Genomic DNA, 23,019 nt, shown 5'->3' with positions numbered 1-23,019 from the left:
TTATTTCTTTAAGGTCATGATAGATATTTTGATGTATTTGGCCTCTCTAAAATAACTGGGCTAGTTTCAAACTTGTAAGATTCAATGCAGAAAAGACTGTTTTTCTATAGCAATATTCAATTTTGGAATTTGGTAAATAAACAAATACTCATAATCTCAAATAATATAAGTAATTTGTAGAAGAGGTCATGAGGATTGACCTCAATGGCTTTTGAGTCAGCAATAGATGTGACTTCATAAAACTATAGTAAATCCAGGTTGACAGATTGACTTAACTTCTGAGAGTTGTAATCACGTCTACTTTCTTATAATTACATGTGTTTTGTTTTTGTGCAGAAACTCTGAGTAAAAATATTAGCAAGCAAAACATAATTTATTAATGACTTTCAAATGAAGCAGAGCTGCACTAGGAATGCTCAGAGCAAAGCAAAACTAATTGCCACTGTGGGGAGCCCATCTTCCCGGGAAACTGACCAAAACAGGGCTATTGGCTCAATGGCTCAGCAGCATTGAATATGCCACCTGCAATTTCTCACAGATCAAACATGGGAACATTACTATATATCTCAAGACATTGTATTGAATCAAACATTTCAAAGGAAAAACTCTGTGGTACAGAGACAAGTAATCAATGCCAGTGATTTGCAATAGAGCAAACTGTCTTCAGAGAGAATCGAGAGATGTTTGTATTTCGTCTATTACAAAACAAAAACAAACCCAGGTCTAAGCCATAGGCAGAAAGCCCCACTTTTCCTTGCATGTTCATTGCCTAAGGGCCATTTCTGTTTGACAGTGAGTGTTTCGTTCCTATTTGAAATGGCCATAGGTAGAAGCCAGAAGAAGCTTTAGTAGATCCTGCCAGGTCTGAGGATTTCATCACATCTTTTGAAGGGGACAGTGGCCATGAGCTTCACAGGAACCTGAAATGCAGTTACATGGTAAAATCAATATCACTTCCTCGGGCCTGCAGACAGAATTCAAACAGTGGCAAGAACAACAAAACTAAATTCCCTACGAAACTGCCAGGAAACAGTAAAATGTTCCAAGTGATTTTGAACATTGGCTAAGAGCCATATAGATTAAGATCCTTGCTCTGAATGATACTGCATGAATCAAAAATCAAAGAAATGTTTCTTGTAGATTAGCAACTCAGCTTCCAACAACTGAGTTCTTTATTAAGTCAACTAGCTGATTGCTGTGACAGATGCCATTATACAAATCACTGTGAGGTAGTGCAAGTTTCTTACTTATGAAAATTCCTTTACTCCTACTCTGTCTTTTTCATCTCACAGACGATAATTTATTTGCAATAGATCTTTGGCATGAGTGGACTTTAGTCCATGTACATTTTTCTTTTTCTTGTGGTCATAATAATTAAGGAAACTGTGTGCTGGCATTGGCTTTTGTTCAGAGGCTATTATTATTATTTACTGTTCTTACTTTTGTTAATTACCTGTTATTCTTTCTTGCTAATTAGGATTTAGTACTGGGACTCACTTGTCTTTCATAGACACTGTTGGTTGAGTTTTCTGTTTTCTTTTGTATGGGGGCACACAGAGAATTGTTGCACAAGTAAGCATAATTCATGCCTAACAAATTAAAATGAATTAATATTCACATATCCTAAAAGGAGAGGGTGCATCTAGCCCTGTGTGATGACAAAGATACTGCAATGTGGCCACAATGGTCTAGATTAAAAGAGTGGAAAATTCCAAGCCCGAAACTTTATTGAGGTTTCTCTAAGAAATTTTTCAAATTTCTCCAATTTTTGACTACTGGGAGTTTCCGTAAATTGAATCCTGTGCCTGGAATAATTAAACTTCCTAAAATACAAAGACTTCATAAAGGGCATATGACTCTAAATTACTGAGTTTCAATGTGTGAAGCCCATTGCTTTCTGGAAAAAAAAATAGTGAATTCTAGAAGGAGTCATCTCTCTGTATCTCATGAGTTGTTTGAATTTGGCCTATAAACTTGGGAGTATTTTAACCTTTAGATAAAATGCTAAATTCTTCATATCACTTTCATTTCCAAATTCCATAAACTCTCAAGAAGCTTTGATACAAGAGGACAATTTATATCCAAAGTTTAACACTTGAATGATTGAAAAGGTTTAAAAAATCAGAATATAATGTTCATGGTGCATGAGTATTATAATATCTACTCTTTCACGTTCATTTTCATTTTTTTTAATTTTCATTTTCTGATTGGTATTTTGGAAGGATAGGTTGCCTCTTCTTATACTATTTCATCATCATTATTATTATTATTATTATTATTATTATTATTATTATTATTTCTAGTGTTCTTGGTACACATCCAATCATTTGAACAGGGTCAATATATATGAACTTTTTGGGGGGAGGAGGGACAACATTTGAAGTATATAATTATTTTTCAGAGCACTAACACGCATTGCTGCATAGCTGTTTACATAACATAGTACTAATTAATATGTATAACAAAGCATGAATTTGTCTAGTGGTTTCTAACATTTTAAATCTTTTCTAGTTTAATATGATAAAACTGGGGTATGTCCTTCTGCATTTCCTTTTGTTTGTGAGACTACGTATGTTCATTTATCTACATGCAAAATGTGGATGTATGTTTTTCATGACAGGTACATACTATTTTAATAAATAATGATAGTTTATATAATGTATAAGTTTATAAATTACAGATATGTAATATTTTCTCACTCACATTAACAAAATCTTGTAACTTCAAATAGAGAAGTTTGAGCATAAAAAATGTCTAGTATTCTTTGCCACTTTAGTAATGTTTTCCATAGTATGAAAAACTGTTAAATTTGTTAATTTTACAGCACTAGATAAATGTTTATTACCATCATTAATGTTCACTGAAGGTCTTGTCTCTGATTTTCCAAGTTATAGTGTTCACTAACAATCTCAATTGAAGTTTAATCTGTACTGATTCTCTGGCCAATGGTATAATTCATAGTAGCAACATAATAGCTTAAATTTTATAACACCAAATATTTTTAATGCCATATCAGGTAAATACATTGTAAGGGTCTTAAAAATCACAAGTATAAATCAATTATGTAATTTAAGTACACTGTGTGTCAATATATATGTATATGTTTCTGTACAATTACACATAGAAAGTAATTATAAGCTAATTTCCTCACACTACTATTATACATGATATTAAAATTGTCTTTTCTAAGCAAACCAAATTTGCTTGCATGGGATAAAATACACTGATTTAAAATGTAGCATTCATATCACTGTCATGAACTGTTTGTTCCTCACAATACATTCTCAACAACATGCAAGCTTTTCTTGTGCTTTGATAAGCTTATTAAGCATGTATAATTTCATTCTATAGTAGTGCAATTCAGTCATTTAACTGAATCCCTAGTCCCTTTAACTTTTCCACCTTTATAGTTGTAATAGGCATGAGTCAAGCATGCAAACATACAAGTTGTAAGAGAGAATGAGTATTATTAAAACATGTATGAAAAATTTAAAGAACTAATAAAATATTTTAACGGTTTTAAAAGAATCAAACATGCACCTAAGTTACAAATCATAGTGTAGGAAACAATTATATACCAGAAAATGGCATTCATATCTCTTTGATTTCAATTTTTAAAACTTATATGTTTAATTCCCACCATACTTTTATTAATACAAGAACATTTTGAAAATGTATTTTAATCAGATATGTTTAAAAAGAACCTGTATTTTATAAGCAAGGAAAAGAAGAATCATATTTCTTCATATTTGTCAGCCCTCAAAACTTTTGTCTACCTTCATTAGAATAAATACAGACTCAAATTGCTGGAAACGTGAGGTTTCTGGTGACAATCATATGTTCTTCTATGAGGACTATGAGGTGGACTGGATTAAAAGGCAAATGAGAGATAAAGTCCAATGGATATGGATAATCACTTTCCTGATAGGAAGGCAGCTTGTGTTTCTCAGTATGCATATCACCTTCTTACAAAGCAGATAAATATAAGAAGACCTATGGGATCAAGTAGGAAGTATGTTAACCCAGCAGTACTTGTTCCAAATCAAACCAAATCAAACCAAACCAAACCAAACCACACAAATAAAAAAAAAACGTAAATTTGTAGAAGACTGGAAATTTGAATTAATGCATTGTTATTTTAGTGAAACAACCAAGGATTCTTCAGTAAAAATAAACTGAAAACATTCTGAAAGAAGCTAAGGGAGGGGCGGACAATTTTTTAAAAGATATTTGATCAGAAGTTATTGAAGTTAACACTATTCACATTTAATAGAGACTCGGAGGTAGGCAGGTTTGTGGAACAGTTTTATGTGTTCTACATTTCTGTGAGTAGGTATGTAGAGTTCCATCCTACAGTCGACTGACTACTATAATCATGGCCAGGACGTCTGTACTTTCAGAAAAATATTTATTCAAAGAGGAAAGCACATCTTCTTTAATTGTCTTACTAGAATTGGTTCTCAATATGCATACATGTATACATATGTATGTAAATGAACATATATGTGTTTACATGGGTGTATATTATACACATATATTTATACATGTACATGTATACAAGTATATACTATATGTGTGATTTAAATGTATTCTGTTACATTCTGCCTCTGAAGGATGCTACAAAGCAATACCTTTCTTGCAAAAATACCTGACATTTTTTTGGCATGCTGGCTTTTAACATGCATAACACTGAAGGACACTGAAATTTGTCTTCAGGTAACTTTAAGTTTGTAGTCCAGCAGCAAAGGAAGATGTGTAGAGGCAATTCTATAGCTATGTTATTTTGAGAGATACATAGTGAAAATAATCTAGTAATTAGTTGAAATATAGAAGCACAAAGGAATCAATGAGTATGCTTACCTTATATTTAACCAAAACCTCCAAAGATACATATTAGAGAAAGTATTGTTTGAGTTGTTAAAAGATATTATAGCATTTATAGTTATTTAGCTATGTATAAGTTACTTCATTTGTAGACAATGTTAATTAATATTGTAAATGAATTGCAGAAGATTATTTGAAGTACCAACATGGAAAGAAATTGTTTATAAGCACCTCCATGTACTTTAGAAGATTTTATTAACATGCTGACAATTAATATGCTAATTATAAATCTTTCCCTTTTATTCATTATGCAATTTCTCTCAAGACTGTTGTAAGACAAACAAATTCAATACAAAGTATTCATTGACTAAGTTCGGTATCAAACCTTCTTAATAGTTTTATTATTCTTAATAAAAATAATAGTTTTTTTTTCATTGACAGTCAAGGTTCCTTATTTTGTTGTGGTAAAATAACTAGCTTTTTGTGCTTGATTTCATTTGTTTTCTTTAGTAAACCATCCCTACTCTTTATAATTTATAGCTATACTTGGAAACAGCATAGTATTTATGAGAAGAAAATCATTTTGCCAACACCAAGATACAATTTGCAAAATACAAGAAAATCAAGAGGAGGGAAGACCAATGGGTGGATACACCATTCCTCCTAAGAATAGGGGACAAAATACTCATGAAAGGAGTTATAGAGACAAAGTTTGGAGCTAAGACGAAAGGATGGACTATCCAGAGACTACCCCACCCGGGGATCCATCCCAAAATCAGCCACCAAACACAGACACTATTGCACAATGCCAGACAGATTTTGCTGAAGGTGCCCTGTTATAGCTGTCTTGTATGAGGCTATGCCAGGGCCTGGCAAATACAGAAGTGGATGCTCACAGTCATCTATAAGATGGAACACAGGGTTCCCAATGGAGAAGCTAGAGAAAGCACCCAAGGAGCTGAAGGGATGTGCAAACGTATAGGTGGAACAACAATATGAACTAACCAATACCCCCAGAGCTCGTATCTCTAGCTGCATATGTAGCAGAAGATGGCCTAGTCAGCCATCACTGGGAAGAGATGCCCCTTGGTATTGCAAACTTTATATGCCCCACTACAGAGGAATGCCAGGGCCAAGAAGCAGGAGTGGGTGGGTAGGGAAGCAGGGCAGAGGGAGGATATAGGGAACTTTTGGGATAGCATTTGAAATGTATATAAAGAAAATATCTAATAAAAAACATGCTATCAACAGGTGCTTATTGTTGCTCCTAGTGATAATGACTGCACTACTGCTATGGAAAGCTTACAAAATATTTTATAATATTTATTGCACTTCAAATAGAGTCTTACATGAACAAATTATATGCAGGATATTCAATAAAATATCAAATATTAGCACTGGTCTTATGTAAAATGAACTCATAATTCTAGCTAGCCTGTATAAAAGGTACACAGTTCAGGTATTTTATTTACAAGACATGAGCCTAGGTTGGGCAGGTTTGGAGCTAGTCTAGTTTATTCCCCAGCTATAAAGTTCCTTGTTACTTGCTGTTTCTCCTGTCCATGTGCTCATAGTCCAATTTCTCTCATGGCAGCCTTCTCAAACTCTTTCTTTCTTCTTCTCCATCTACATGCAAACCCCTCACTTGATCTTCAAGACCCACCTTTCTTCCTCCACTACCCAATCACAGGCTCTAGCCTTTTATTGATCAATTAAAATAAGGAGCAATGTTCACATGGCATTACTTGGTATATGTGAGGATCTGCTCATCAAGGGGCTATCAAATCTTAAGAGCCACTAATTAGCATTAGAATTCAAGCAGCATCAGACCAACTCACTACATTTTCCATTTTTTTCATCTAAATAAAAAAGCCTCTTTATTTTATGAAATAAATAACATATGGTAGGAACAATTATGAAGCAATTTTGAAAACTGTTAGGTAAGAGTAACAACCATATAATGTCCAATTCATTTATATTTAGCAATTTAAGTACTCCGTTTTCTATCCAGTCTTGGTGAGTACAGAGTTTTTTATTTAAATCATTTTCTATCCTACTTTGTATTATCATCTTAAAAACATCTTCTAGACAAAGAATGTCTTCATCAATCCTAAATGATGTAAGCTTATAGTAAGACTATGACTGTCTAGTCTTCAACCCCATCAGAGACTGAAAAGCAATATTACCTGAGAATGCAGGAAGCACAGGGATGCAGCTTCCACAAATTTTAGAAATGACAGAAGACAGCTGAATGCCTGGACAGTACCCAATATTCTATAAAACACTGGAGCAGCTTCTTTTGTGGCTTGCCTCTGAAGTGAGAGGGATGTTAATCTGTGTTGTAACATCTCTTCTCCATAATTTTATGGCTACATCAGCCACATATAGCCTTAATTTTCCTATCTGACCTCAGGTCCTATACATTTAGGCCATCTTGTACTTTGTTTTATCTAGGGAAAAATTCCAACTCCTTGAAACTTGATACCTATCTCTTGAAGTGGCCAATGTCGAAGCCAAGATTTTGGTGATATCTGCTCCAGTGTTAATCATTCCTTCAATCTCTGTATTATTTATAAATACCTTTAATAATGGTTTCTGATCATCTATAGAAATTGGACAAAATACTCAATTTGGACCTTCTGGTCTTTCTCTTTTTTTAATTTATTTATAGAATGTGGTTTGACCTTTCTATCTGGTCTAATAATGCTCATTTTCTGAGCAGTGGTATTTAATTGTCTTGTGGAAGAGAATTTTCTCTGTTTGGTATTGGGACCTACAAGAAGCCCCATGGGAGTTTTGATAAGGGGTTGCACTGTTTGTCTGTTGTTAATTTAAGTTCATTAATCCAAAGTCATCCTTTGCCACATCTTTTACATATTACAGAAGACATAGTTTCCCTTTTGGAATTTGTTTTCTTTGTAATATCTCTTGAAATGACCTTGCTCCCCACAATTATGACACTTGAGAGTTTGGATTGCTTGAAATGCCTTAGTGGTGATTTCTCCCGTTAAGGCCCTATAAGGTGAACGAAGTCTAATATAAACTGTATTTATAATTATTCATCTACTGATGCTGACCTTGTCCTTAATGGTCTGATTACTTCTTTGCATTCAGCATTCACCTTTTCAAAAGCTAAGGACTACATTAGTATGTTTCTTGTTAATAGGTTTGATCTACAACTGAAGTCAACCTTTGCAAAAAGTCAGTGAATGTGTCCTTTGGACCTTGCATCACCTGAGAAAATGACTCAAGTCTTTTTCCTGTTTTCCCAACCCTGTCCTAGGCATTTAAGTCTGCCAAGTTGGCACATAATGTCAAGGCTTCATCATCATATCCAGCTTGCCCCTCTACCTCAGCATATTAACTCTCATTAAACAGATGAATCTTAGAAACGTTGATCCCTCTGGCTCTATTTTTTTTTCACCCTATCTCCTTACCCTATTCTTCCCACCATGAAAGCCATGTAAATTTGGACCAATTTCCAATATTGTTTTTGCCATATCTTTCCAGTCCTGGGGGGATTATTCTGTTCTTGATAGCCCAAGAAGTCAGGGCTTAGTTTACAAATGGTGAGTGCATTAAAAAATTCATGACACATTCCTTAAATTTTATCAGCGTCAACACATCCACAGATTGCCATTCGAAGTCCTGGAAATTGTTTTGGATGATTATCATCTGCTGGTTTTTGTTATATACTAACTGGATAAACTAAGGTTTTCTAACAACCTTTTGTTGGCTTTTTTCAATTTTATTTCTGTCTCTACCTGAATATTTTCTCTGATTGATATTTTAATTTCCTCTTTTAAGGTCTGTGTCCATATTCCAGACCTTTCTATTTCTTGTATGTCTGTCATCCTGGCACTTTGGTCAGCCTGAGTTATAGTTTTTGTAACCTCTCCTCCAAGGCTTGTCTACACGTCTTGTGTTTCTCTTATCTGTTCCTATTCTGTTCTTTAAGTTTTTGTATCTTGTGTTCTAATCTTTACTTCTATATTTTATTTCATCCCTTATATTATAATTTTGATGTTTTAGTATCTACTTTATTTTGCTTTGTTAATTTTAGTTAGTTCTCCTTTAGACCCTGCTACCAATTTGTAATTTTCTCTCTTTGTTGTTAAGTCTGATCTGTAAAATTCTGCATCTTTTGACCAACTGCTCTTCTAAGCCCAGTCTCTAACCTTCATTTTTCTCTCTCTGTTGCTTATTATGACCTGTAAAATTCTCTACCTTTAGTTCTAATATATCCGATAGGCCTTGTTGCCAATTCTTAACATTTTGTGCCTGTTGTTCATGCTACTCTATAAGTAGTTGTATCTTATGTTCTGATTCTGGCTTGTAAGACCCCCAAAGCTGGGCCTCTGCTCAAGTCCCGGAATGAGCCGACACCCCAATGACTGGAGGGACAACCACACCTGATGCAAACTGCAAGAGGCTTTATTATCAGCTAGCTGAGGATGAACTCCTTCAGTGAGCAGGGCAGGGGAGTTCGACCCTGAGCTGTAACAGTAGGGGTCTTTTAAAGGAAAAGTGAGGAATTGGGAGGAGTTGGAAGGAGTTGGGAGGAGAGTTGGGAGGAGTTTGGCTACAGCTCTTCTCTGGTGGGGGTGGGGGGAGGGGTGTCCTTGGCACAGGGAGCCAGGCAAGCACCTGGCTAGGTCTTTTTACAATTATCACATCTCTGATTGTAAGGTATTGAAACAAAAAAAAAAAGTTTTTTTTTGCTGGATATAGAGAACAAAGAGTTTCTTTCTAGCTGTATTTTTAGAGATCTGGGAAAACAAGCTTGGGGGAATGTTTTAGGAGCTTTACCACCCAGTGAGAAATGCTCTAAGTCAGGGTCTCACAAGCTTCCATAATTTTATTTTAACTTATGTTGTAACTATGATATTGTAGTGTCTACTGTATTTTGCTTTATTAATGTTAGTAAGGTTTGACCCTATTCTTCTTCCCGTCTGTCACACATCTGAGCAGTATCTGTGCTCCATGTCCTGCTCTCGACTGCCTTAACATAGTTTGCATTCTGTTTTACACATGTTTAAATTCCATTTTTGAGGCTCATGAAATTTTTCTAAGGTCCTGTTCCTTGAAAAGACATAGAAAACTACAATTGCTTACTCAGCTAAGAGTAAAATGTAACAATACAATTAAGTAAAATTGGCAAAGTGTCAATTTCCTCTCGATCCATGCCCTTTAACCATTCAAAATAGCATTACATAAAAAGCAAAAGGTCTTTATTGTGTTTGTCATCTTTGTGTGTCGTTTTTTTTTCCAAAATATCAATTTTCAACCCCTACTACCTGATCTAGAATTTCCTGTACCTTTGTCTTTCTCTGGTGTTGGATTCAGGATTCTGCCGTGGTGGGTTTTGATTCTTTTATTTGTAGGGAGGGGCTGATTATAGATAAGCCTACAGCTTCTGCACTCCTGAGCTGAGGCTTTCTTATGTCTGTTATGCTGAGGGCATGGAGTTTGGCAGTCACTGGCAGCATGTACGTCTATCCCAGTTCAGGAACAAGAGTGGAGCCTGGCTGCACATGTCCTGTTTAGTGTAGTGATGCAGAAAACTGTGTGAGGGGGAGCAAGAATGGAGGAAAGTGAGCTTGCACAAAGATGCCCAGAATGTCCAGCTATGCCTATGAGAAAGTGTTTGCCTCTTAGACAGACACACTTCTGGGGCCTCTAGTATCTCTCCCAGGAACGAGGAGGCTCCACTCTCTGGGGCATTTGTGGTGAACTCTGCTCTACACAAGGGTGCTGTCTCCACTTGCTTGGGTGAGTTTGGAGAGGAGGAAGACTCTTAGTTAACTCTCCATAACTCAGGCTATGACTCCTTAATTATCTCAGTGTTCCAGAGTGACAGGCAGTGTTTGGTTTTTACCCTGCTCTTGTCACTTTAGAATGCTGTACTAGGCTATCTTAGCTGCCCATTTTCCGGGAGTAGAAACTTATCTCGGGTCGTTATGGTTCTAAGCTGTGTGATGGGCACTGAATATAAAATGAATTTATAATTCCAGCTAGCCTGTATAAAAGATACCCAATCCTGGTATTTTATTCGCAAGCCGTAAGCCTAGGTTGGACAGGTTTTTAGCTGTTCTAACTTATTTCCCAGCTATACAGTCCCTTGTTACCTGCTGTTTCTGGGTTTTCACCTCTCATGGCAGCATCTTCTGCTTCTGTCTTCTTTCTTACTCTTTTCCTTGCAACCCCTTTACTCGATCTTCAAGTCCTGCCTTTCTTCCTCCACTGCTCCATCACGGGCCCCAGTGTTTTATTGACCAGATCAATTAAGGAGCAAGGTTCACATAGCACTTGTTATAGGTGAGGATCCGCTCATCATGTTCATCATGGTCAACTGCACTATAAGAGTCAGTATTTAGCATTAGAATATATGCAGCTTCAGACCAACCCACAATAGCCTTGCTTTGAGGAAACCATGAACTGTGGCTTCCTATCTTAATGCTTTCCTGTTCATTAAAATGATTAAATGTAATAAGTATAGAGACCCATCATTTGCGTATAGAATAGAAAAATATAGAAAAAAAAAAAGATTCAAGTGCAGTGTAAAGTCTTCCCTCCTCAAGTACTTGGGTTTGTTTTATTTAAGCATTTGTTTAGTTTTGTTTGTTTGTTTTTATTTTTGTTTTTTGGTTTGATTGTTTTTTCTCTAATTAGTTTGTTCAGATAATTGGCTTTAATGTAATAAATTGACTGTTTTTTCATTCCCTAACTTAAAATGACTCTGCTTTCGTTTATATTTGAATTTTTTCTTTAAGGTAGATTCATAGATTTACAGTTTTGAAATGTAAATAAAAATAATAGATTTTGCCTTCGTTTATATGATATAATCTCTATTACACTCCCATATGAATAACAAAATGGAGCATATATTGCTGAGTCTGCACAAGGAATCTTTCTGTGCTCTTTAGTTTTTGTAATCTTTAAATGACCAGTGAGAAAGGAAGGTAGACTGAGGTATTGTCTTTACCTGGTTGTCTTGAGGTCTTTTATGGGGCATTTTATGGATTGGTTATTGACGTGTAAGGAAGGATCCAGCCTCTGTAGGCGGTGCTATGCCTAGAGTATTAATACTGAGTTGTACCAGAAAATATACTGAACAAGCCATGTGGCACAAGCCAGCGAGGAGTGCTCCTTGAACTCTGTTTCACTTCCCTCTTCCACGCGCCTCCTGCCTTGAGTTCCTGCCTTGAGCTTCCTTTAATGAAACACTATAGAGTATAGGTCTGAAATCAACCCTTCACTCCCTAAAGTGGCTTCTAATCAATGCTCTCTGCCAGCAAGAGGATCAAACTAGGTCGTATTCTTTAAAACAAAATTAAGTTTGTTTTACCCGACATGCTATGTTTTGTGTAAATCTGTTTCAGCGTTTTGTGGCATTTCCATTTAAACAATATTGAGCTGAAAGGGAGCTCCGTAAATCTCCCAAAGTCTTTGTGAGATCTTTTAAACGTTCAGAGTACTAAGTCAAGGAAATGGGAATGTGAGAAACAATGTGGTACAAAGAATTGAATGATGAGGTTCGAGGAAAGTTACTTAGAGTACACTGCTAACTAAAGTAGTGACTAGTCTTGACTCTTTTTATGACTTGCTGTAATTTGTTATGAGCCCGTCCTTAGAAATGTTTACCAACCACATGTTACATGTTGTAACAGTGATGCAGACAATTTGAAGGCAGAGGACTGTTCTTATCCTACTTGTAGGATCAGTGCACCAAAAATGACAGACATTACCTGTCACCAGCGTTACCTGGGACAGTGGCTTCAAAGTTTATTTTCTCGTGCCAATGAATATTAAAGATGTAAACTTGACTGAGAGTAAGCAATGGGTCATCTCTCCAAATAATATACTGTTTACTCCAGCACAGAGGGTAGGACTGTGAATTTATTCTTAGAGGAGTAATGATCCAGTTGTCTTATTTTACTACTAAAATGAAAGAAAAATGTCCATCCAAACAATTCTTTTGAGAACTCAGGTCTTTGGCTGTCTTGCTTATCACTTATCTGAGATCATCTAATTGTTCTTTCTTATGATCTCTTGCCTAAGAATTTAAGTGTCAGGGATTCACAGCTTCTAGTCTTGTTTTTCTGATCCAGCATCGTGAAATTCTCTTCCCTTGAGGTATAATCACCTGCTTCCATAAGAGGGAAATTATCTTCTCACACTGGCACAGGTGCACATGTCACACACACTCACACACACACACACCCATAGAAGTGGAAAACTCTGTTTTCAAATTTTAATGTCAGAAGATAAATACATTTTCATGTCAGAAGATAAATAGAAGCTTCTTATTAAAAAGAAAACATGTTTTGAATTATATGCCTGAAAGGGCTAAGTGATTTTAGCCTTCAATAGTCATTCTCTTCTTATAGGGCCTGACATTACTTGCAGGTTTCCAGGTCCTAAGAGATTCTAGGAATGCAGATATACCTGTGCCTAACCATAGCTCCCAGAGATTTTATCAGCTGCTATTTCTAACACATTTGGAATCAGTTTCTAAATTATCTTCTAGGCTTGAAGGAATTTTTGACCTGCCTTTTCTGAACTATTCATTGATTAAGGAAAGCATACATTTTAATGTTACCTGCTGGTATGGTATCCTTGTAGCAAATACCTATGGATTTATTTTAAGTGACCTGTTTGTGGAGTTGTTTTACTTATTATCTGCTTCACATAGGCATAAAAACAAAATCTCAGATTTTTTTTCAAATAACATATGAATACAAGAGCCTTCCATTACTAACTCTTTACAAAACACTTTTTGTGGAAATTTTAAAAACATTATGCTGCTCCTAAAAATTAGACCAACTATCTGCATGTAGATAGTCAATTATGTTATATTGAGGACTACTTAATATTATAGTAGCACATAAATTATGACAAAATTAATTATTCTTTGATAAAAAGTGTCTCTTTTTATACTTATGATATTGCTGGAATAATTATATCTACTTTGCCCAGTAGAGGTCTGTGTAGATTGAAGTAACGTGTTTATACTCTCTCACTCTAATTTTAAACAGTCTTGGGAAATAAGACACATTATTATCACTGTTTCATAGCTTTCAAATCACACACCAAGAGGCTAACTTAGTTACCTATTTATCTATCAGCTATTTTGAAACAAGTCTAACTAGAGTCAGTAATATCCAAAGGAATGATCCAAAAAACAGCTGAATACATGTTTAAGTGTTTTTAATTGTTTTATTAAACTTATCAAAAGTAAAACAAAATTGTAACAACAGATGAAAAGATTAATAAATTTCAAGAACACTATTTGTAGAGTTTTCTTTTAATTATTATTATAATGAATTGCATGGGAGAGAGATGGAGAGAAGTAGAGGCATTCAGTTTAATCCATGCAGCGTAATCCTCAGTTTTTATAGATAAGAGTACTAAATAAAGCATTTGTACTATTGTTAGAGTCATAACAGTTTTGTAGTTGTTTGAACTCTGATTATTGATAATGCCCAATTATGACTGACAGTGGAAGCATTTCAAAGCACAATTCTACATGTCTACAATGTTCATGGAGAAAGTTGTACATTAGGGAGACATGACATTGCCATTTATCCACTAAAATCAACTAAATAGCTTTGCCTCAATAATTGCTGTTTAGTTTTATTTATTGAATTGTATTGCATATGTACAATAAATGTATATGCACATCTCCTATATTAGTAGGCATAAGTAATATGGTGGTTTTATGGTTAATAGTGATTATCAACGAGTGTTGTTATTCATCGTATTTCTATTCAGAAATAAAATTAGTGAAATCAAGGTATTATCTCCATCTTAAGACACTAACACTATACAATAAATAAATAAGCAAGCAAACAAACAAATGAATAAATTACAGCCCCAAGCTGCTCTTGTTTTCACTTAGTAATATGTAGGTCTTCACCAATCTCTACTCTACATTCTCAGTATCATAAAAGGAGCCACACACAGCAAGTGAAATGACTGCTCTCAGTAAAACAGTGCAGGACAAAGAGACTGATAGGCTGGTGTGGGCCACAGGTCAGTGCCCTTCTACCTGTGATTGGAGCACTGACACAAGACAGGGACAGTAGTAAATTTACGTGAATGACATTATAACCATTGGAATTTCTGGAAAACTATGTGGAATGCTAGTCGAAAGCAGGAATGGCAGATGTACTGAGATGATCTGAATTTTGGTTTTGGCTTGAACTAGGATTTGCTTTGGAAAAACTTAGACCCTAGTATCTTAGTCATAGTAATGGCATAAAGCTACCCAAGTCTATTTATCTAATACAAATACATTAAAATCTGCCTAAAGAATAAAGTATGTTAATTTTCCATATGTGTACCTACATATACACTTTGTGTTAATCTTAAAAATCCATAATCATAAATATTTACATTTAAAAGAAATTGTTTAGTATCAATATTCTTATATCAAGCAATAACCAAATACACCTACACTGATCACAACTTAGAATTAAAGTATCATGATACTTTGAAAGAGAAGAGGGGGAAACGTTAAGAAGGAAATAAAACATGTGGACCTGTATATTCTTGTGTAGAAAAAAAACATTGTTGTTATCTTTGGAAATGCTTATCTGTCCACATAGGCATTTGGAAATATATTAGAGGTTGTGTTGATTTTCCTTCTCAAATTTTCATATAAAATGAGATAGAAACGTTTCAAATCACGTTCAAAATAGGAAGATTTTAATCATAAGCCTGGACCTGCTGGTGTATGATATCATTACTCAGTCTCATTACAGTTCTCCTGAAATTACTATAAATGCTATTCAAAATATAAATGGAAATGGGTGCACTGAAGCACTAAATCACTTCCTTGCTACCTTCTGCCATCAGTGTGCATGGTTTCTACCAATAAAATCACAGTTTATTAGATAATTTACTTTGTGTTTTCAGGCTTTTTCTATCAGTATTTGGAAAATTAAAAGTCGTTTTGAGTTTTGCAGCATTCCCCCCAAATGCACACATTATATATAACTCATTTTTGTATACCTGTAATCTGAAATGATGCATTTGGGAGTGCAATTTTAACATCCCTAAATGGAAATTAAAATTGATGGTTTTCATAAGTTATTTTAGAAACACCTAGAATGATAGTTTCAATAGAGTATGATAAGTAATTTCACTGGAATAAGTATCAGTGGGTCGAAAGGGTAAGACATTCTTCTCACTCTAAACATGAGGCTACTGGCAAGATCCATCGTTAAATAATTACTTCTGTATTCGAAATATAACTGAGAGAATTCATAAGGAAACAAATACTTAATTTTGCACGTTTATTTGCAAATCATATTGATTGCACATAATTAATTTAAATATTTTGGCTAATTATGTTTCCTTCTGAATAATCATTCTAAGTAAAGGAAAAAAAGGAAAAAAAAAGCTACTTAAAACAGTTCTGTATTTCTCATTCCGGAAGATTTCTTAAGTTAAATGGTACCTTGAGAAAAAAAATCGATTATCTACCTGCAGGAATTATGTACCTTTGAAAGGTAAAGCAGACCGCCAAGTAAAACCCAGAGTCTTTATACTGCACGGAGGGAGTGGGATTGCTTCCTTATCTTGGGCTCTCTTGTTTGCTTTGCAGTTGCTGCGATTGTGGCTGTGGGAGGGCTTCTTCCCTGTGCGCTGTTGCCCATCCAAGCCTAATATGGTTAGTGTTCCCTCCCACTTTACTCCTATGTTATGTCCACCTCTATGCACTATGTCCAGAATCTCTTTACTTTCTCCATCTTTGTACATTCTAACCATTCCGTGAACCTTAACTTTGAGAAATTTAGATAGATCTCATTCTCAAGAGAGACTTCTAAGTAATTTGACAATGGATTATCTCAAATAAGGAACTGTGAGTACAGCAGAGTGTATCTGCCAAGACCTATGCTTCCTCTACCAGCCTCTCCAGTGGTTTGATTTGAATCTGGTTTCAGATTCTAAGGAGTACAGCATCTGTCATATTTAACATGTCACTGTTTTCGTTGTTCCATTCAGTAAAATCCATATCACGCATGGAAGTACAATGCTACTTCTGTCCAGGTAAAAATCACCAATTTTGTCTCTGAGAACCATGGGGTGTCCATAATGTGATCACAGTCTTCTCTCATCATAATTATCATGGATGCATGTGACATTGATGAGGAAACACAATGGTATAATGAATGAAATTACATTAATTCTGATATTTGAAGTGATATTCCTATTTTGATGCCACTGAACTAATAAATAATAATTATAATTAGAATCAATGTCCAAGTTGGGTAACCATCATTATTTGCAAATAAAGAAAAATTTAAATAATTAGTTGGCTTATAAATTTAATAGTATAAGATGGGGTAGATAAGAATTTACTTTTACATTTTGAGGATCTGCTAAATCATAGTGAGATAGATTATAAAATTATATAGACTTTTTTTGTTGATTAGATGACTAGAGTCCAAGTCCTTTCATTTGTGTATTGTTTTCAAATGTAGTCAAAATTGTCAGGAAAAGACAACAGTATAAAATAATATGTGTGTGTGTGTGTGTGTGTGTGTGTGTGTGTGTATGAATGTGTGTGGAGATATCCATAGAGGCCTGAAGAGGACACTGGATCCATTGGTGTCATGAATGTTTGTATGTGACTCGGCAGGTTCTGGGAAATAAGCTCACTTTGCTTGGATGAACAGCAAGTGCATTAACCACTGAGTCAAGAGAGGTATTTTAAATTATTATATTTATTATTTGAGAATAATTGTTTTTTTTTCTGGATGAGTGAAATTTGTGTGTGCAATGGGGTCACAGAACTGCACGTCAGAGGTGATAGAAAAGAGATAAGGGATCTGAGACAGGAAGAAAATTTAGTACAGACTATTGGAGTTCATGGGTCTTTTTCTCTGCCTCTTGAAAATTGCTCATTTGGAAAATGGTTTGAAGGTACACTAAGTTCATATTTGCTCCCAGTGTTGGAGGTATGCATTTCTCTTAGCAGCAGGATTCAGTGACAAACCCCAAACACTTGAAATCACACAAATGATGAGTTGTAAGTAAAATATATTTTTTTTAGTTTTTCTGTTATGGCATGGAAAACAAGCAAAGAGACAAGCCAACCACCCAATGAGACAAAAAATGGTTCCCAAATTGTGTTTTCTCCTTTACACAAATGGCTGGTTACAGAAATTGTTACAGAAAATGTCATAAGAAAAATAAGTAGTATTTTGTTTGACATCTTTGCTAACTTTCAAAAATTTCATATATAATTAAACATTTAAACATCCATGGTTGAGAAACAATGAGTAGAGTTAAAAGTTAACTACAATAAAATACTCAACAAGACATCAACAACAAAATGATGTGGGAGATGGATTAGTGGATAAAACACTTGCTGTTCGGCATGCAGATGATAGCGAGTTCAGGCTTGCAGACACACTGAGTGTGTCAGTGCAGGGAACATGTGTAATCACAGAACTCTTGGCACATAGTAGGTGGACACCGAAGAGTGTCCAGAAGATTCTGGAACAGGTAGTCTCTTCTACGGAGCAGCAAACCTGGAAAGCTTCCTCAAGCAAGATAGATGATGAGAAACTTCATTGAGATTATCACTTTTTGACCTCCATCATGAGAACAGAGCATTCACATATGCACACATACGCACAAACATACACATAAACATGTACTTGGGCACTCACACACACATTCATACACTCACAAACAAGCATGCACACATCAACCTGTAGGTACACACATGAACATGCACACACGCATGCATAATATTTTCAATCATTCAGTATTTTTTTCTTGTTTTGTTGTTGGAAGAATGTGAGAATGATGTTCTTCACAGTTGAAATCCAACTATAAAAACAGTTCTTAACTTCCTGCACCAAGCAATGTTCCAAGTAGGATGAAAATCTACATTGATTTTTTTTTTGTGTGTATGTGTTTGTGCTGCTGTGGAGTAAAAAATATTTAGATGAAAATGATGGGCTCAGGTTCGGGATAAAGTGTTTACCACTCATATTTATGGAAGACATGCATTTCCTATAATGTCACCTGAATTTGTATGTGTAGCAATATGAGATTTTTCAGCTGCCACGTGAATAGTTCTCATTAAATTTTTGTAATCTTTCTCATTTATGAACATAAAGATTTATAGATACTTTAGATCTTGGAATCTCATTTTTTCTTTTAGAAAGATTATTATGAGTATATGTGTGGTGATTTTGATCTTAATATTATGTGATTCACATACCTTGTAACCTCCCCTTGAAGATACACCAGTCCTTATAAATACCTTTAAGTATATTGGAGAAATACAGGGAGCTAAATTTAGGAAACATACTTGTATAAATAATGATATGAACAATACTAATGCAAATTCTTAGTTCTGAAATACAGCTATTTTTAACTTTCCTGGGGCTTCTAAGCTTGTGATTTTTTTGTTCTTTCATATATTTTAGCAGAAAAACACAAAACATTATTTTCCTAATTTTCAATATGAAATTTTAAATTAATCTTATTTCAATTCTTGTTCTCGAGTTATTTTTATCATTACATCTGATTTTCTTAGTCTTCATATCTATAAATACAGCATTAATTTTCCAAACACTTTCCTTCTTAAACTAAAATCTGTTGTTTAACATAAGCTATTTCTTTGCTATATAAGAAGGTAACTTAGATATCTGAATTTAAACCACTTCTGAAAGGAGCCTGCCCATATAATCTTCAGAACATCTGTTTTCACTGCCTTTTGTCTTTCTTATTTTACCATTATTGTCTAGAGTGTGATCATTGCCTCACTTCTCAAAATAAATTATTCTATTTTTCAAAAACACTATCAAATTTTAATATAGTACATTTTCACTTACTGTTCATAAGACATTGCAATTTATTGCTGGTATTTGGATGTTTATGCTCCTGCAAAACAACAAATACTTATGGAATATTTATAAAAACAGTGAAATATATTAGTTCCTAAGTAGTCACTTCATCAGTATCTTAAATTCAAGCCAAGAGTGACTCTCATCTTTACTCAGTAGATTTCACCATATTCATATTTCCACATGCTTCTTCATGTGACCTCAGTAGCAAAAGGAAAAAAAAAAAACTGCTTTTTGCCTCTTGAAGCCTGAGATATTGTCTTCTTGTTTGTGTTTTATTTCTTTTTTTTCCCCAGTTACCAATATCATTGAAATCACCATGCAAATCAACTTTTGTATTTATAACTGTTTTAGTTAAAGACATAAGAGTGGAGTTTTACATAATCCTGTAATGCAAATATTAACACAATGGTTAAAAAAAAACAAGGGACCTGAGACACTGCTCATTGTTTAAGAGTACATAACATTTTTCCATATGGAGTGAGTTTGATTCCTACCACTCATGTTGGGTGTCACACTATGGCATGTAACTTCTATTTCATTAGATGTGATGCCTCTAATGTCTCCAGGAATCTGTACTCATGTGTATGTATCTCCAAAACATGTACCTACATAGCCATCATTAAAAAAAAATACCTCTTTCTCATATTAACTACATGTTTCTTGGAATAGTTGTATAAATTATGCAGGAAATTAGAAACTAATACTAATCTATCATGCTTTATAAAATGTATTGTTATATTAAAATTCTAAATGAATTCAATTTTAATTCAGCAGTGAGAATAAGCTATAATTCACCTTTGGATTCTGAAAGTGTGCAGTATTCTCTTATTAGTGATCATTCAAGGCAAAGTTAACAGAACACTTACAAATTTTGTATACCCAAATGTTTTGCAAGTTCTTTTGATATAATATTCATCATGCCATGCTCACATTGAAGAAGATAATTTTCCCATATAGAGGCATTTCTTCTGAGAAATACAGTTGAGACATTTCAATGAGGTGATATGTATATATTTTTTAACTCTGTATGACCTACTCCATAAAGACGCTTGCATTCTTGTATCTATGTGAAAAAATATAGATTAAAATCATATTACCTTCTGCTATTATATAACCTAAATATCCAATAAACACCCATTTACATGCACTCACTCACTCCATGACTGCACACTTGCTAAAAATGTTTTTTCATAATACAAACTTTATCTATGCAGTGTTTCATAGATAAAACCTAATGTTCATATGCTTTTATATTTTACAACATAGACTTAACTGAGCTCTTAAGTAAAACTTCCTTCTTTAAGTGGATAAAATTCTTCATCGTATGTGCCCCAACTCAACCCACCAGTGTTCCTCTGTAAAGCACACTGAGCTGGAGTATACTATGTACCCCAAGTGTCCTTGACTCACTGAGTTCACCCTACTTCATTCAACCTACACTGTGCTGAGAAAAAAACAAAACAAACAAACAAACAAACAAACAAAAAAACAGGAACCCAAACTCTTGATTTAATTGGAGAGAATCCTGAAATGCAAAAGTCAAAAAAATTTACCCTAAAGCTGTGCCTCTTTTAAATATTCTAAATGGAAAGTTCTCCAAATTCATTATTATATCAGGAAAAAACATGAATGCTGAGGCACAAAATCTATGGGTTAAAGAAACTACTTTAACTCAGAGTGGTGGTCCAGGTGTTTAATACTAGCACCCTGGAGGCAGAGGTCAGTGGGTTTTTGTGAGCTTGAGTCCAGCTTGGTTATCACAGGAAATTTCAGGTCAGCAAGCTATTACATAGTGATACCTGGTTTTAAAAGACTATATTGTGTACAAGCAAGACAAAAATTCTAATGCTGCTACATATTTTGGGGTTTATATAAGTTTTGCCATAAAGATCAAGAAAGGCACATGATAATTAACTCATAAAACAGAAGACTGATAAAGAAATGTTTGTCATATGTCAATCTTATACATAGCATCAATTTAAAAAAAAAAAAAACCTGAATTTGAAACTATCTCCCCTTCCACTAATGCAACATTATTTCATTTGAAAAAAAGTAACGTATCACTATAGATTACTAGGATACTCTGATTTTAAAAAAGGCTGTTGTTAGAGTCCGGGTTATGCTTTATCTTGGCTACTTCATTCATTACCCATTTTGTCATTAGCCACAAGAGTGCCATTAACAAATCAATGATTCTGTGTATTTCTCAGTATTCTGTAGTGTCTTACATATATATTGCAAATTTATTATGAAATGTAAATCTATACCCAGAAATATGTTATCCACTGATACCGCCAGCTCTACATAGATGAGTGTTTATCTGTTCATGGATTCTGATTTTTTTAAAGTCCAAATACTAGTCTAATGACTGGAATCATATTTTCAAGATCAGTATGTCTATTCCCAAAGATATATTACCTTGTTTCTTAGGATGGGTAAGGAATACAATTAATTAATTTTGAAATTTACATAGGGTCATGACTATATTTATGTGTCAAGCACCTCTGGAAGTTTTAATTAGTGCTAATTAATGACTATAAATTAGGGTTATATATCATTTCATAGCTTGTGTCATTACAGAAAGAAAATACTTTTCTTGAGAAACAAGGGAATACATCATCAGAGGGCTTCTGTCAAAACAAACACTCCATATACTTCTAGCACAATCATTTTAAAGCTCATCAAATGAGCATGTTATATGAAGGAACATAAGAGTTTTTCTGTTGAAGAAAAATAACATTTTGAGAATGTAGAAGGAGTAGGTCATGAGGAGTGAGAACCATCCATGTACACTTGGAGTATCCATTTGGAGCAGGTAGAGAAGATGATATTGACTGAACATGCTTCTATGCAAAGTTGTGTTAATGAGGCAGAACTGCTGGAGTGCCTGCCTCTGCCAGCTACACTTTCACTGGCTGTGTCTTGTTGAAGATTGTTTTAATGATGCTTTGTGAGTTCCAGAGCTTAATTTTACGTGTTAGTGTGACATGCAGTGTATATGTTACAGCCATTCACAGTCTAAAACAACCCCTTTCTATTACCCCCAGACTCTCACGTCTAGAAAATAACATTTAAACCTCTCCTCACCAAAGTATTCCCAGATGTTTTATCAGATAATTTCTGAAGTTTTATTTCTTCTTTTGTATGAAGGATTTGCATTTTATTTAAATATCTATAATGTTTTTTAACAGTAACGGTTATTGTAGGTGTAGTTTTGAAAGCTTATCATTACTGTATTTACTTTTCAAATGGGAGTCTTGAGAATGGAGATGGATCCTTGTTTGCAAAGGTAGACTGGAAGGATGCATAAGCCATTTAG

The 23,019-nt window shown here is 34.5% G+C and overlaps 1 protein-coding gene across 3 annotated transcripts in view; it reads left to right on the top strand.

Moving 5' to 3' along the window:
* Positions 1-23,019, top strand: part of Epha5 (EPH receptor A5) — a 367,473-nt gene that overhangs the window by 288,172 nt on the left and 56,282 nt on the right. For all 3 annotated transcript variants that reach the window (XM_021161798.2, XM_029477706.1, XM_021161794.2), the window contains one exon: positions 16,436-16,501. In XM_021161798.2, the coding sequence (XP_021017457.1) occupies positions 16,436-16,501 (66 nt within the window). The remainder of the gene's footprint in view (positions 1-16,435; positions 16,502-23,019) is intronic.

Source organism: Mus caroli, chromosome 5, assembly GCF_900094665.2.
Source record: "Mus caroli chromosome 5, CAROLI_EIJ_v1.1, whole genome shotgun sequence".
In the NCBI taxonomy this organism is placed as follows: Eukaryota; Metazoa; Chordata; class Mammalia; order Rodentia; family Muridae; genus Mus; species Mus caroli.
The sequence above is the reverse complement of the archived record's forward strand: the minus strand, read 5'-3'. Positions and strand labels throughout refer to the sequence as shown.